The following is a 17,404-nucleotide window of genomic DNA, read 5'->3' on the forward strand; positions in this document are numbered from 1 at the left end:
AGTCTGCGTTCCAGTTCATCCCAACAGTGTTTATAAGCCGTATTCACATCCTTATTTCAGTTTTGTTTCTTTGTCTGACAACAGCTACATAAATATCTGTAATGAGAATTAGATGGCTTAGTGTGGATGTAGTCTAAAATATTATTATATTGGGATTTCAAAAGACTGGAAATAAAAGTTCAGCTGGAGTGAGGCTCTGACCCCAAACCATGAAAAACAGCCCCAGAACACAAATACACAAAGACATGTGGTGACAGGGGTCTTTAACGTGTGTGTGGCTTTCTAGAGAGGCTGTTTAACTTCTAGATTAGGTGCAAACCAATAACAAAACAATATTCAAGGTGTGAAGGTCTATAGCTGGTAATTTTTACAAGATATTTGACAAGCAAAGTTCTAAACACCCGAGTTACAGAGAGGCTGTTTAACACCAAAACTACCTTCTATTCACTCCCATTCAATTCCACCTCAATGCCTCCTTCTTATTGTGTGAGCACACCAGGGAATTTCAGATGTAAATTCAGAGGCAATCTTCTCCAGCATTAGCATTCATTTCCATGAAATAAACTGCTTTATAGCTCAGATATAAGCTGATGCAATAAGCACAGCCAAGAGATGAAATGGCTTATTTTGAACTGGCTTAGAGTACGTCATATATCAAATAAATTATAGTGACAAAAATTCTGAGAATTCTCCGTTGTGGTAATTCAGTTGTCGTTTACGTGTGGGAAGCCAGCGTACGGAGGAATGAACTGATGGGAGTGAAATGGAATTGGTCCCTTCATTTGAGTTAATTTTAACACCGTCTCTGTGGGTTCTCCATTCCTCTCCGATTCATTCATTTATTCATCTATTCTTTCAAGTATTACTCATTTAATCTTCCTCTTTCCCGCCCTCCCTTCAGCCCTTGTGACTGCCTATGCAAGCAGTGGAGTCAGCTCCATCAGGAGCCCGGTGTAGTGGGTGAATCCTTGGGGAGTATCCTGCTGGTATGGGTGGCCTCAGGGGCCTCCAAGCCAGGGTGACCTCAGCGGATCATCTCCTCAGAGACGATGGAGGAGGAAAGAGAGAGATCAAATAGAGTGTGTATGTGGAGTGGAGCAGGGTGGAGGAGATAAAGGCTTAAATATGACTGAATAGAGGGGCCTGGGGAGGAAGTGGAGGGAGGGGAATAGGCTGGGGATGGAGAACCTAAATTACAGCTCCAAAGACTTAACTTCTTTCACTTTATTTTGACCTTTCTCCATCACATTCTTATTTGTGATTCCCTTCAATCCAATATGACTCTTTTCTCCTTCTTAGGATACAGTAGTTGTGTGTTGAGAGAGTGTGTGTGTGTGTGTGTTTTTTTTTTACCTAACATTGACAAGGGCATGCGTGACTTTGCTGGCTGCCTCCTTCCACTGGCCCGTGTTGGTCGATACTCTCAGAACTGGGAGGCAGAGAAAGACAGAGTTAGATGCACACGTACTGCCACATCTCTTTTCATCTGTCACATTTAGGGCAATAAGGGAAGGCTAGAACCAGGGTTCCTACAAATTTTTAAAATTTTTCCCTGACTTTTCAAGGACCCATAACCAAATTTACATGACCCATTATAATGTATGAAACAAACAAGACTTTACTCCAAATATTCATTATATTATCATAGGTGGTCTGGAGACACGGAGCAGTAAAGCTCCCAGAGTGGGGGAAGTGACACCTCACAGTTCAGTTGGCTGATTTGTTAAAAAAATAAAAATTAAAAAAAAAAAGTGCTTTGTACCTTCAAACTACCATGCTCTACTTTCAGAACAGTTAAAGCAAAACCAAAGTGCACACTGGCACTCCAAGTGACAACTGTTTGCCCTAGGCTGCCCATGTCAATTGCTCCACTTTAATGTGGCACATTTTAAAGTATCAGTGGGGGCATAGTTATGAAAACATGTCAAATCACACTGTCACAGAATTATTTTTCTTGCCCCATTTTTCCTGCAGTGTTATTCAAACATATCAGATTCAAATTCTATTCAAACATAATTCCAGCTAGCCGGCATACATGGAGGTAGAGACAGAATGCGGGGAGAAAACGTACATGATGGTGAGCAAAACACTGTCATGCACTGCGGCATATTAGAGCTACTTTACGTCAGCAGCTACAGAAAGTAAATTTGCGACTACAAGACTGTAGAATTCCATGATTTTTCCAGGTTTTCCATGACCGTGGGAACCATGTAGAACACTTCAATGTGTAAAGTTTTGTCAATGGTAGCTCAACACTGATTGGTTAAAAACTGCAAAGTGACAACACTGAAATTCATCAGTGACTTAAACTACAACAGGTACGTGTGTCCCCGACTACAAATTTACATAGTCAAATCCGAAGTGTTTCCTATTGTCAATGGTTCATCAAATCATGTTTTTCTTTTCTCACCAGACAAAACAACTTCAATAGCTGACTCAACAGTTTGTCTTCTTTGCTTGGCATAGGAATTTATTTTATAATAGGACATGTTCCATCCTGTGCTGTTTGTTGGGTTGAGGTGGGGTGCTGTTCACAGTATTGAAATGGAGCGGAGGAGTTCGACAGACAGACAGAACATGTAGTAAATAGTAAGAAAAATGAAAATGAAAAATGAAAAATAGAACTTTTTGCCCTAATTCCATCCCCTCCATGATGACAATCCACAGACAGACGAAAAACAGAGAGAGGACAGTAAACAAGAGAGCTACAAGCCACAAACTTCTGTTTCTATGTGCCTCCCACTGCTGATTTTGACAAGGAATCATTCATATATTCAAGAAATATTCAGCACTTTGCTCATGCTACGTTCTTATTAATACGTTCATGACAAAGACGTTATACATCATGATTTATTGAGATAAACCGAGCAATTCTATGTAAAATTAGACATTCGGCACCCTCATATTTTTCCACCACTTTCCGACCATTTCACTGTGAGACTGGCAGACAAATCAGGCTCCTCTGATTACTGAATAGTCGACTATTCAAAGCTGTGCCAAGTAACATGTAATTACACCTCCCTCAATATTTCGTGATGCCTATTATTTCATACTTGGCAATTATTTGAGTAACTTTTTACATCAGAATATACAATGAGTCAGGTTAAACCCTGAAGTTTCTACTAACATACCCATACAGTAGAGGTTGTCGAAGACCTGGTGCATTCGTACGATTTCATAGTACAGCTCATCGTAGCTGTTGGAGGTGGGCAGGAACGTGTCACCGTATGTTATGAACATGTTGAAAAGGTTCACTACCTGGATGAGGAGACACACATGAGTTGGCCCACACATTCACTCTCAAACATAAAGGACTCAACAAGAGAAAAAAAGTGGAACGAACCAAATACAGTAAATTTTCTAAAGGGAAATTAAGTTTACAATTCCTCAGTTTCTGCATACACAGCCTGTTTGGCCTCATTTACCTCCTTAGACACACTAATAAAAAGAAGTTCATACTCTTGTGTGTGATTTCAGTCACAGCTGGGCTGCACGCAGTACCACTGACACAGCATCTGGCTCTTCTCTTACGACAAGATCATACACACTTCCTGTGAAACTCATTTCCATTGTGGACTGTACTCTGTCAAGCTGCTGTCGGCATGTTATCAGTTTGTGTTTGTTTGTGTGTGTGTGTGTGTGTGTGTGTGTGTGTGTGTTGCTCACCAGTAAGGCCAGATAAAAGATGTTGTGCTTGGCCAGCAGTGTTGTCTCATTTGACAGCAGGAACTTGAGCAGGTTGATGAGAGCTGTGCAGAGGAAGACATGCACAAAAATTAATGAAATAATCTGGAGTGCTGATAGTCGTCTAGCAGCAGAGGCATATGGCAACAGTCTGCTTTCCTCAGTGAGCTTCTTTATTAAGGAAGATAATGGAAACACAGGAGGGGGGAAACCTTTCAACACCAAATCAAGTCCTTTCACAAGCTTTAATAGAGGGAAACAAAACCCAGAAGAAGAAACAAAATGTGAGCGCACACAAAAAAAGCATTTAAAAAGCTCCAACCAAGGCTGGCACAACAACACGCTGAAAGAAGATAAACACATCTATTGCTTTAATTTAGCTCATTTTTTTCTCTCCAGTCTTATTTCATGGTATGCTATTATCACCACCAGGAGGAGAGGGTCAGTGTTACTCGGGGAATTAAGCTGATTATTGGTCTGATTAAAGGAATCTGTATTCTAATGAGACACAGTTGCGATGGGGCCATTACAAGCTGAATTGTTATCCTATTGTGTGTTGACCGGGCTGAAAACAAGGCCACCAGGATGGATTGTGCTTTCTTTAGAGACTCATTATCCAATCTCAATGATGCAATACATTTCCAAAACAACAGGCTCAATGACTTTGGAGGGAAATGGCTTTGTTTTGCAAAAGCACTCAACTCTTAAGGTGACGCCCAGCAAATCAAACATTTTTAAGATTTAAATCATATGTGGGGTCATTCTGAATCTTCATTTCAAAAATTAGGCTGTAAACATGTCCTGTCAAAAAACTTCCAAATTCATCACATAAATCAGCAGAAGCTTAAAAAAAGTATACCTTCAATTCTCCCGTTTTACATATAAAGTACAGTTACAACCAGTGGGCAATTTGAGGGGGGACGCGATCCCCCTTGTTAGCAAAATGACCTAAATGTGTCACACTTGTTAACGTCCCATCTCTCTCCATCCCACTCAAGATCACTTACAGATGAACTGTGGTCTGGGTCCAGACCTACAACCAATAAATTATTGATAATTATCAAAATTTGATGGGGTGTTTCTATTTTAACCTGCACAGCATTTGTAGCACTACTTTAGCAATGTGAGTCAGTTAGCGATATACACAAACAGGGGAGAAAAAAAGAGAGTGAGAGAAAACTACTTTCACATGGCGTGTTCTAAAGAGAGAAAAATGTATATCAAAAACAGAGCTTTCACTCAAGAACGGGCAGACTTGAATCCTTTCCTTTGCACTGGCAGCTAAAAACCAGTGGGTTTCACATCAGTACGCAATTTGAGGAGGGTAGAGGAGGGACATCATCCCCCTTGTTAGCAAAATGATCAAAATGCATGCCCCTTGTTAACCTGCCATGCTCCTCTGCCCCCTAATAGCAGAGAGAGTGAAGAGGCAGAGGGGTTGTTTAACTGAATGTTAGTCTAGTCTGTTTGACTCACTGATCCAAGTTAGAATCTGTTGCCCCAACCATGGCTTTAAAATACCAGTTGCCTTTAAGTGTGCTGTGTATTGATAAGTCCATGGAACTGTCTGTGGTGCTGAAGTAGCAGATGGATCTGTAATTTTCTCTGAACAATACAGCTGAGGGGTTCACAACTACTATATACAGTATATCTTAAAGTAGGGTGTGCCTGTGAGAATTGACTTCAATCATTATGAAACCATAAGAAGCTACTTAATGCTACTTAATGCTGTTGCTACGACACAAACTCAAGAATAGAAACATTTCTTCCAAAAAAATGTTTGCCATATATCAAGAGTCTACAGCCATGCTGGCAACTCTGTGGGTAAAATATAGTTGCAAAGTGTGTGTTCCCACTGACATTACGTGTGGTAGTATTTGACAGCTGTAGCACTTCTACAGCCTGGTGTAGTATATGAAGATCCACTCTGAAGCCTTGGAACAGATGACCAGTTAGGGGCCCAGGGTCCAGAAGTATATATGGTCAGGGTCAAGAAGGTATTTATGGCCCAGGTCAAGGATTGGTGAAGTCCAACTAGGGTGTCTCTCTGTCGTCTGTTTTACTTTGTCTCACATTTCACAAAAACAACCAAGTCTATATAAGCAGGGTTTTTGGGGCTGTTTTTCAGAGCAGTTCATATTGGCTTCAAACCCTCTTCAGGCAATCCTAGGTGCTTGATTTGATGCTGTACTTCTTGTAATAAACCTTTTCTGTATACAAGCAAGACGGTGTCAGCGGAGTCTCCTTCATCACCTTGACATCATCGCTATTTAATAAACAACACTGGATCAACATAAAACTCTCCCGATTATATCATCACAACAAAAGATAAACAACTGTGTTAGAGAATATTTGGTTCCTTGATAAAAAGCCTAAGGTACAAGCCTGTGGACAGAAAAACTTTGCAGGAGAAATTGACCAAGAGTCCCAATGAGCACTGCAGCATGAAACATGAATCACCAAACTGTTGATGCTAAAGGTTACTGTGTTGAGAAAAATGAAGAAAAAATTGCAGATTAAATAAGATGGGGCAGTCTTTTGTTGCCAAAAGAATATTTTGCAAGTTTGGCAACAGTGTGCAGGAATCTTTTTTCTTTCTTGACGTGCCAAAGATACCCAAGGATCATGGGTATTGTCATATTTAGACTGGTCCACCGCGCCAAAATGACAGACTAAACATGACGTCTCTGAAACAAAGCTGAAATAACTAAAACCAGGGGCCACAAGAAACACCTACATGCTTGTTAAGTTATCCGGGAGCTAATCAAAGTGATTATAAGTCACCCTGACGGTGGCATGAATGTCTCTAACATGTTTCACCAGCTGGACCTGCAGGTAGCGCTAGAGAAAAGGTCAGGGGACCACCAGAGTTCAGGTGCATTCAATGAATGAATGAAAGGAGGAAAAGGAGACTGAAAAATTAAGAGCATCCAGGTTAGATGATCTGCTGAGTATTGATGGTTTATATCTGTTTTACAGCGAAACCAGAGTGAAACTATAACCAAGTTAAGTTTTATTTCTCTCCTTTAGTCATTAGTTCCCTGTCATTCACCCATGTTGTCAGCTTGTTCGCATTCTCCCTCTCTTTCTCTGGTTCTTTTTTAATCAGGTTAGGAAACCCACAACAGAGCATAATTTTGTTTTTAAAATGAATAAATAACGGAAAATAACCACCTCTCATCCTAACATACACAAGCACTTCCTTGTTTTTCAAATGCAGTACTCAATTTGTAGTTGGAAAGTAATGCCCCCACAGCAGGAACACTTTTACCTGGAACTATCGTACAGGAATAAATATTAGCCCCTGTTCCTCCGCTCAAAATACAGGTCAAGTTCTTAAGTTCCTCACAAGTTTCTGAGTCCCCTGGGAAAAGTTCCTGCCTACGCTCTTATCCCCCCCCCCCCCACCCTAAATGAAGCATAAGAAAAAGTGAGGTGTCTTTACCTGACCAGAGCTCTCTCCAGGTGTAGTGTAACCTTATTCTGCACTTCTTCTGATAGCACAAGAGTTTGTGGATGATCTGCACACAGCGCCTGCACAGGAAACAAACACATCAAACTGTGGTGATGGAGCTGGTGTGTGGGTGAGACTAGGAACATGTGTGTGATGTCTGTGTGTCCTCACAAGTATAAATCCATGGGAAAATCCTTCATCATATGAGTGACAATAAACTCCACCATCAGATCTAAACAAAAGAAAACAAACAAAGACAGGAAAAAAATCACTGTGAGAAAGACACAAACAGAAGACTAAATTGCACAAACACTCAAATATCATATCGGCTGCAATAATGCAACATCAAGGCAAAGTCAAAGAGAACAAGATCAATGCGTCTTCGTTCTAGGTAGTAAAAGTTACTGCATGAGAGGCAGTAAAACAAAAACAAACAAAGATATCTGGGGGGAAAAACTACCAGTAAACATGTCAGGAAAAAACACCTCTCACCAAGTAGAAGGGAAATGCCCAGCGATTAAATATGATCTACAATGTGAATCAACGACATCTGTAAAAAATGTTTTTTTATAAACCTTTTGAGAGCCATTTAAGTACACTGGCACTGCTGGCTGTACAACCTTGAATAACAGATGAAGAACAGGCAAAAAGAAAATCCATACATTACACTGGCTCATCATCTCTTCTTTTTAAAAAAAAAATGCAAACAAAGTAAGAGGTCTAAAGCACAGCTCTGACAGCTGTGATTGCAGTCTGGTGAATGTTGTAACGTTCATAAACATCTGGTTTGTAGCTGGAAACTATGGGAAATTACTTGAGAGGTAAATCAGAAGTGATAACTAAGTAGCTTTCAAAAATATCAAAAATCCAAGTGACAGCCAGTTTGGGTTTATATAAATAAACAATAATTATAAATGTTCCTCATACCTAGAACAGCACACACCAGCGGCCGTGAAGGGATATTCTTGTCCACTGCTTTTTTTCTGTGCCTCATCGGCTGAAAGAAAACACAAATTTTAAATATGCAGTATGTAAATATGCATAAATATATTATAGTGCACATGCTAGTGATGACAATTTTATAAGTATTTTTTAATTAAATTTTTATTAAAAAAAACAGGCAAACAATAAAATAATAAAAATATTTTTTATAAAAATGTATAAAAAATAAAAAAAAATCCAAATAATAAATAGAATAAAATATATAAATTAAAAAATAATAAAAGTTTTATTAAAAAAAAGAATATCAAAATAAATAAAAAATATATATGTATATAAATAAAATATTTTTTATTTATTTATTTATTTATTTTTTTAAATACATAAATAAAATAAAAATAAAATAAAAGTGAGGGAAGTAACCAAACAGACACTGATGAAAGAAAGGCAGATATTTGGTGGGCATTAGTACATGCCAACAGTTACAGATATACTGAACCAAACCATTAGACTCTTGTCAAGGTTAAGTTGCTCCCTCCGGCTATTTACCCACTGAAGTTGCCCCATTGTTCTTTGCACATATAATTTGTTTAATTCAATCTTAGGAGCATCTTTTCACATGCAACAATTTCCATCATTTGTTCCCTCCACAGTTTCAGGCTCCTTCCAACATCTTAGAAACAAATATGATAATTTAAATAAGAAATACTGTACAAGACAATATATTTATTGCTAATATTTGGCCAATTGTGCAATTTTGTAAACCCTTTTTCTAGAAAAGTTCTAATAAAAGTGGAACATTTAGCAAACACAATTAAGTATCATAGTCTTCATCGTGCAGTGCATTTACATGAACTTAAGTAACAGGTTACAGTCTGCATTCTTCAGTGAGATGATTTCAACATGTAGACTAGAAGCCTGGTTACTGTAATCAGGGGTAGAGTATTAGAGAAACCTGATTTCCCTAGTTAGTTTTCACCTGTATACATCCGCCATGTATACGTATAACCTGGTTTCTAATCTGTTTTTTACAAGTACATCTGTACATGAAAAGCAGGGAAAGTAATGGTTGAGGGATGGATGAAAGGAGAGATCATTACACATAGTGATGTATTCTGTTCTTTGAAGTAACTCCATTTAAATCCTCTAGAAGTCTACATTAAAGCTGTTTGCCTCTCACTGCACTGTCAGTGTACTACACTAACAACTTTTTAATGTCACTTGTGTCATCTTTCACTCACTACCAGAAAACTCACCATTCTGTGGAGATTGACTCTGAAGTTCATATTGTCATCATGAAGAAAGGCATCAGCGTACTGGTCCTATCACACACACAGAGGGGAAGTCAGAACAAAGTCAATCTTTTGAAGGTGCAAATGCTGCAGCAGCGTGGCTGCTCCTACCTCTGCTATGCAGGTGAGGATGATTAGGCACAGTCTGGCACTGTTGAGTCGATGCTCATCTGCAAACACACAAGTATGAGAATCTTAGCAGGTGAGAAGAAAACAAAGGACTTTGGGAGTGGCTGAAACAAATGAATGTTATAAAGTGTGATAACAACTGTGGTTTTGCAGAGAACAGCATTTATTTGTCACTGCTGTCTCAGACAATTACACGAGGACACATCAGGACAGAGGTGGAGCAAAAAAAAAGTTAAAGAATGAAGAATTACAGGACGGTAGAGTGACAGAGACAAAGAGGAGGAGGCATAAAGGTCTCTGTTTACCTTTAGTATCCTGCATTACAATGGAGGCGTACTTGAGGAAGGTGATGAGAAGGTTGCTGGTCTGCAGGTTGGGATCCAGAGGCAATTCTGGGTTGTTCATCACTACACAGCACACATACAAATAAAACTCAATCAAACATTATCACAGCAGATAAAACTCTAACCAATATTGTCTCTAATTATTATGAACAAGGAGGAAATACTGTATATATAAACTAAACAGACAGAAAGACCATAATAATGATGACTCAAACTTTAAAGTCACAAAACTGTGCAATCAGTTCCAAGTGAGTCATTCCATAAATAATGACGTCCCAAAAACCAGAGTCTAAAATCAAAGACTACTGTCTAAAAACGGGAATAACAAGACCCTTGTTTGGGCAGGCTGAGTGCCCATTCAGGCACATAACAGCCATTACAGAAAGTGATGTATTTGTCTCATTACTGTAGCTACTGTAGCCTGCGTTGTGTAGGCAAGCTTCTGTATCCATTTAAAAAATCTCTGCTCTGTGAAACATACATCTTGTTTCATGGATAAATGATGAGTCAGTAACTTCTATCGCACTCTGTTTCCTTCCTCCTCAGATCACAGCAGGAGCCAAAGGAAGATTTTACACTGTCAAGAAACATATCATCACAGGGGCTGAACTGTGGAAGGAAAAAGGTGTATTCCTGACATGTGATTCCCGGCACGTGTGTGCAACTGTTTCTAACCCTCTTAGTGGTGAAGCTCCCATGACATGGCACACTGCATGTGAAACATTCATCTGTATTTGAAGCTGGAGGTTAATATTTCATATGTAAAATGGCTCTTAGGTTTACAGCAATGGAAGGTAGCCAGAGATGGAGGCATACACCTTTTAACAGTTACAGCGTGTGTAGCAAGCTAAATGACCTGTATCTGAATGTGCTGGAAACAGCATTCACTTTCCATAAAACCTGAAGTGACAGCCATGCACGGAAGTTCAAAAGATAAAAATAAGTATGTGAGGTGTTGTGATAATCTGATTATTTAGATGCAATAATGCAACATTAGATTTGTCGTTCACTGTGTGTGAGCACCTCTCCTCTATCAGATCACCTTAAAAATCCATTGAATATTTGAAAAGGCTGCTGGTGTGGGTGCATGTGTGTCTGTTCAAGGCAGTGAGTGAGTGAGAGTTTTTAAAAATGTATGTAAAAACACTGTCACGATTAAATGGAGGCAAAGAAGCAGAGACCTGTGATGCCAAAAAGCTTTAGAAATCCTTCACTTCATTTTCTGCCCCTTTCAGTATTTTGATGGACTTAACATTTTCAGTTTAGTCCAATTCTGTTTAAAGGTAAAGCTGCGGTATAAGGCATATATGTAAAGGCTACGAACTGACAAGATGCAGTTAAAGCCGTTCTTCACTTTAAGCTCTAGTGTCCTTGAGGCTTGGGCGGTAGCACGGTATTACAGTATAACAGGATGTTTGAACTCCTGATGGTATGACCCTCAATACTGTCGAAAATATAGACGTTCCTCTTTCTTTTAAACTGATACAGAGCTGCTGTATTAAGTTGATGTAGTGCACAGCATGTGTCATCAGAGGTCAGTCTCCATCGATGGAAAAGGCAGCTGAGCTGAGAAAGATGGTGACTGCAAGTGGTGGGGATAATGTGACAGGACTAGAAAAAGCCAGACAGCAATGGCAGAGAGAGACGGTAGGGAAAAACAGCATGTAAAGCCAGCGTGTTTTAAAAATTTCGTCCAAATCAGAGTTGTTGGAACAGTGATTAACCAAGAAACCAAGAGGGTTTTGGTGAGTTTTCTTTTGTCTCTGTCAAGTGTGAATAAAAAAGTGTTTTATGATGAGTTAGCAGGGCAATCAATATTTATTCATATATTAGCTAGTCTTAGTTTGGTGAAAGAGAAAAACTTGCATTCAGGAGGTGTACGTTTGTAATTTTCTGTTTAATAGCAACAGTAGGGTTTGAGGTTGCTACACTTAAAAAGCCAAGAGAGATTGTGAACATAGCAACGTAACAGACTTCCTTCTCTGGGGGGTTGTAGGGGGGTGTTTACACCAACACTATTAGTACTGTATATACTTGTGAATTGTCAGGAGGGTATGAAAATATAGATACCACCCAAGCTGAGAGTCCTTCAGCTAGACAGCACTATGGCTGAACAGTGAAGCCAGTATTTGAGGTTATAAAATGCAGTTTCCATGATGACCACTACACTATGCCTCTAAAAAAACAAAGCACTAACAGACTTCTGAAGCCAATGGGAAATAACCCTTGTTTCTTTCCAAAATAAAAGTTAGAGTTTCACGACTAATTGAATTTGACTGCTACTTTGCCTAAACCCACTCTTCTACTCTTCCAGGTGAAACACAGTTACCATTACCCCCCTGCGAGCTGCAATTTCACATGTCACTGCTTTCTAGCGTCACCTCAGATCCTCCCTGCTGCAGATAATGTGGCTACAAAAACTGACATGAAGTCAGTGAGAGGTAAACACTAATATACACTTGAGATATTTCCTTTAGAAATCAATGGGTTTATGTCACAGACACTACATTCAAGTTTTTGACAGTCTGTCTCCCCAAACAAAAATATTACAAAGTGTTTGACTTACTGTCTAAGGAGGGTGGTGTTGTGCCAAGTGGTGTTGTAGGTGTGGTTGGAGTAGGGGTGACAGGTGTGGTTGCAATGTCCATCTCAGGGTGGCTCTGTTGATACACCAAAAACACATGTTAAATGTCATTAATAGCAAAAAGATGTCACTTGAGTCCCATAATGTACCGAGAAATGCAACAGTGCAGACTGGGCAGGAAATTCATATAAGAACTGAAAGCAAGGAACATGATGCCATTTAGTGGAGACGGGAGGAGGGGTGTTTACTTCTGACAGGGAAAAACATTTCCACAAAATGGTTCACTAATTATGCCTGCTAATTTATGAGATTTATACTTAATTACAGCATAGCAAAAAGCAGCACAGTGACTTAATGGCCTCAGATGGAAGTTAGTGGCTGCTGCTCTAATTGCATCTGACCAGCCCTCACCATTCAGTTTGTTACTTATGATGGCTCAACGCTGAATTTGCCTGTTCCCGCAGGGAATAATAAAGTGCAAGAAACAAAGTCAAATGAATAATGGCAGAAAGATGATTTTCACATCTCATGCACCTTTTAGAAAAATGTACTAATAGCAGTGTAACATCACTGTATCTCAACATTTCCTGCTAACGTATGAGATCTAAATATAAAATAATGCAATAAACAGTCTGAAAGGAAAAAACGTCCGTCTCCTCCTCTATTCTATCCACTATCTATGCCAAATCACATCACAGAAGCCACGCCTGACAGAAGATTAGAAGACAAAGAAACAGAAAAGATTTTTTTCCAGCAAAAGTAGAGTGAAAAAAACAAAGGCAACAATAAAGTTTGCCAAATGTTACAGTACTCCTGACTTGATAAAATCATCTTCAGAGTGTTTGTATCTTAATTCATAACTCAACCCATTGTGCTTTTCAAACTATGCAGGCTCTTAAAAAGTCATCTCTTTCACTGCTGGAACAACCACAAATCTCTCCTGAGCAAAAAATCAATTCTCTTTATATTTTTAATAACATCAAAATACAAGTGAGCACACGTGTACACTATGTGAAGAAGTAATGGACCTTACCTGTGCTAATACAGTGATGAAGTTGCGGTTAAGGTGCACAGCCTCATAAAGTGCCAGCAGAATTGCCTCATTTGTCCTTAAAAAGAAAGGGAAGTTAGAGGTCAGCTTTGACTTTCATGAAGTAAAATCTCCACGTCTTCAAATAAAAACAAACTGGACAGAAAAGACGCTCCAGGCTTTGATTCACTGGAGCTCAAAAAACAAGTGGAGGGGCAGTCTACTGTTTAAAGTTTATTAACAAACGCATCAGAGAGTCACTTTTTTAATTTTCTGTGTCATTAAGTTCTGCACAATATGTTCGACTACACATACATCATTTTCCAAATTTCTTTACATTCAATTTTAATTTTGATGAATGAGTTGACATTACGGATGTAAAACAACAGTAAACCTTGTTTACGAAAACAAATGCATTTTTAACACTGACTTAATTTTAGGACCAGGGCAGTAATTAACAGGCGACTCTTGAGTGAAAACAACAGTTACAAAAAGTCTACACTGTGTGAGAGTCTGACCTGTCCCTCCTGAAAAGGGAACACCACCTAAATTAAGAATTCCAATATGTTATCTCAATGGCCTTGGAAAGTTCAATCAATATTTGTGAACATGATCTGGTCTCTCTCAAAGCCATGGAACAGAGGAGTCTCAAACTTGTGATGTCATAGGAAATAAAGTCTGGAGCTGCTCCACAGACAATAAATGAGAGACTGATTTTGTGGACCCAGCGAATATGTTTTCTTTTTTATACCCAAATGACCTTCATTCTATTGTAGCATTCTCAGCTGTGCAGCCATACACTCAGAACATTCCCCTGTATGCTCTCTGTGTTGTCTATACCATCTTTCACCATTCATTGTCTATGGAGCAGCTCCAGACATTACACCCTATGACATCACAGCTTTGTGTTTTCGCACGTTTTTGGATTTGAGAGTGAATTGTTAATGTTAACTAATAATTTTGGACTGTCTTAGACCATAGAAATAACGTATGAATTTTGAAAATGGATGTAGTTCCGCTTTATCAACTTTTCATATTTTTTATTCCTGCCACATATAGTCATGATCAACATGTGTAAATGTTGCCTCCAACAAATAAAGAACTTGTGTCTTGAGCCAATCAAATCTGAGGCTGTCTATGCAGCAGAAGGGCAAAATACTTCTGAAATTGTTGCTACATGACCAGAGAATTCTCATATCCAGCCAAACAGTGCACTAAAATATGTTTCTGGAGACATTTTTGAGAAATAGGCAATACAGTAACAGAGTCTTGGTTTATATTTGATCAGCACTGCCTAGTTTTACAGTTTGATCAAAGTTTGGTCTGCCTTTGAGACAGAGAGAGAGGAATGGAGAAACATCCCCCTGCAGAGCGGGAGAGCCACCGTTTTAGATGTGCCCGTGTGCGAGTACCAGAGTCTCAGTTGTATGCTGTACAGACAGAGATGGCTAAATACATATTTTAGATCGTTGTAAAAAATAACCTTGCGTTCACAATTGCTTGTTTGAAGCAGAAATAGAAAACTTCTACTACCTAGCGCACTAGCTCGCTAGCTAACACTGTCTCCTCATCAGCTTCTTAATCCAATAGAGAATATAGCAACTTTCACCACAGTTCGTTTTAGGAGGACCACTCCAAGGAAACGTGTTCTTTGTTTAGATTATCAGACGGACAATGGATCATAGACACTTGTTTCTGGCTGCTAGCATAAGCTAGCTGAAAATGACTGACAGGTACCCCACCCTCTCGAGACCACGCATGCACACGTCTACAATGGTGGCTCTCTGGCTCTGTAGGGGGATGATATTGGAGAAAGGGGCGGCTCTCTCTTGAAAATGTATCATCCAATAGTTTGAGCTGGGAGATAAGCAGGGAGAGCTGGGTGCTGTTAAGATGGAGGGAAGTTTACCATAGTTCATTTACACATTCCACCCCACACTGTTATGACACAAAGCTGGTTGAAAACCGGCAAAGTATCCCTTTAGAAATTCTTGAAAAACATGATTCACTTTAGAGTGAAACAGAGGACAAGCCAAAAACACTGCAGCTGTAATGGATCCTCTCATTGAAGGCACAGAGAACAATGCATGACTGATGGAGAAGAACTTCAATGACTTTGCACTTACTGTACAGAGAGTTTCTCATCCGCGTCAGCTATGAACATGCTGCCCACCTGTGGACAGAAGCAGAATCAAGCAATCACATACACTGTGGGAAAGAACAGCTGCCCCAGTTAGGAGCTGCACAGCAAACTCTTTGTACACCAAATATATGCTGATGGAAGAAATAAAAATATATTCAAAATAGATCTACTGTGAAGTAAGAATAAAATCCTACCATACTGGTGAGGGTAGAGAAGAACCCGCCCTGGTTCTCCTCCTCTTTGTCTTTGTACTGCCTAAAAATCAAAAAGAAGGACAAAGACGGAAAGAAGTGACTAAAGAAAGTGGAGAAAGTGACAAATAAATTGAAGTCAGGTAGGACTGCACAGCAGCAGAGGCAGAGATATATGTTCTCACTCAAACATAGCACTTGTAACCTAACACACATTCACCTAACATCTCCATCCACTCCCTGCAACGCATTATGTAAGGGACACTTGCTGTATACACAAAAACAATGAACTGTATGGAGCCACCATCCATCACTTTGATTTGTCTGTCGACGCACGCAGGCGGACGAGACCTCCTTCACAAACAGCATTTTAATTCCCAAACCTTGACTCATCCAAAAAACATTACCGGCTGCCAAAGAAAACTGTCAGATATAAATAACTAAAAATATAAAGGGCCCTTTTTTTTCCAGGAGAATAGAAATAGCACATTTGCGGGAGACATCAAACTAAAGTGATGACGCCAGTGGCCTCAGCACATCGTGAACTGCATCATTAAAAACACGTTTTCGACACACGGACATTTTTAGATCTCACCTGTTATATTCTGTCAGAGCCTGGTGGACAACCATACCCATTCCCTGGAAGAAAAGAACATCCAGTGTGTCAGTAAAACCTTTGATGATCTGCTTGACGTGAAGGCCTACATCACACTGGCTATGCATTATTCTGGTGTTAAAAAGAGACAGGAAGTAAACAACATACTTACATCTAGTGTTGGCTCATCGTCCACAATGGAGAGCTTCACAATGTATGGATTCACAGACTGACAAACAGAGAGAATTAGTGAAGTTAGAGGCAGTTTGTCAAATACTTGACAAAAAAGTTAATACTTCATGACCCTTAAAAGGAAAGTTCTCTTTTCAGTTTGTCCCCGAGCTCAAGGGGGTCATCTACAGATGTGAACATGCATGCATGGAGATCAGCTTTCTTGGAGACAAACAGGGAAGCACAGACCATGTGATCCTGGATCATAAAACAACTCCATTTTTATTAGTTGGATTATTAGCAGTATTTTTCATGTACCTAAAATGCAGACTGTTGCAGCACACTTCAGCCAAGTCTTCTGCATTTTACTAGACTTAATTCTCCTTGTGTCGCTGCCTGCTTTGCTGACATCTCAGGGTGCATCCAAAAACCTCACTCCTCTTCCATTTATCCCCTCCCACGCCGCAACTCTTATCCTTCCAGGAAATAACTGGAGAGGGGAGTGAATTGGAAGTAATTTCAGGGAAAATGATTGCTTCTCTCATCTAAATGTAGGACAAGTGCGTCTTTGATACCTGACCTGATCGGGTCAAAGTTTTTATGTTGATCTGGTGCCAAATAGAAATGTCATGTTGAGCTTCAACAAATAACTTTGTTGACGTGTTCATGGATGAATCAGTGGCTCAGACCACAGTGATTTTACCCATCTGTGCTTTGCAACATTCCCTTTGTGAAAATTAAAACAGAGCAATTAAATCTTACGCTCTGATTATTCTCTCTTGTTTCCCTTGGGTGTGGTGCAACTCAGAATTAAAAGACTTCCAAGTGACAACACTTGTACTGTAAGG

The 17,404-nt window shown here is 39.5% G+C and overlaps 1 protein-coding gene across 1 annotated transcript in view; it reads right to left on the reverse strand.

Annotated features, from left to right (window-relative positions):
- The window catches only part of armh3 (armadillo like helical domain containing 3), a 36,478-nt gene that overhangs the window by 12,005 nt on the left and 7,069 nt on the right, over positions 1–17,404 (reverse strand). The window contains exons 9-23 of the mRNA XM_049572784.1: positions 16,558–16,614; positions 16,386–16,429; positions 15,794–15,854; positions 15,583–15,629; positions 13,460–13,535; positions 12,409–12,502; positions 9,804–9,905; positions 9,481–9,539; positions 9,334–9,399; positions 8,066–8,135; positions 7,310–7,370; positions 7,130–7,218; positions 3,667–3,749; positions 3,132–3,258; positions 1,354–1,429 (exon numbers count right to left, since the gene is read on the reverse strand). Of these exons, the coding sequence (XP_049428741.1) occupies positions 1,354–1,429; positions 3,132–3,258; positions 3,667–3,749; positions 7,130–7,218; positions 7,310–7,370; positions 8,066–8,135; positions 9,334–9,399; positions 9,481–9,539; positions 9,804–9,905; positions 12,409–12,502; positions 13,460–13,535; positions 15,583–15,629; positions 15,794–15,854; positions 16,386–16,429; positions 16,558–16,614 (1,112 nt within the window). The remainder of the gene's footprint in view (positions 1–1,353; positions 1,430–3,131; positions 3,259–3,666; positions 3,750–7,129; positions 7,219–7,309; positions 7,371–8,065; positions 8,136–9,333; positions 9,400–9,480; positions 9,540–9,803; positions 9,906–12,408; positions 12,503–13,459; positions 13,536–15,582; positions 15,630–15,793; positions 15,855–16,385; positions 16,430–16,557; positions 16,615–17,404) is intronic.

The sequence above is a fragment of the Epinephelus fuscoguttatus genome, linkage group LG3, assembly GCF_011397635.1.
Source record: "Epinephelus fuscoguttatus linkage group LG3, E.fuscoguttatus.final_Chr_v1".
NCBI classification, from domain to species: Eukaryota; Metazoa; Chordata; class Actinopteri; order Perciformes; family Serranidae; genus Epinephelus; species Epinephelus fuscoguttatus.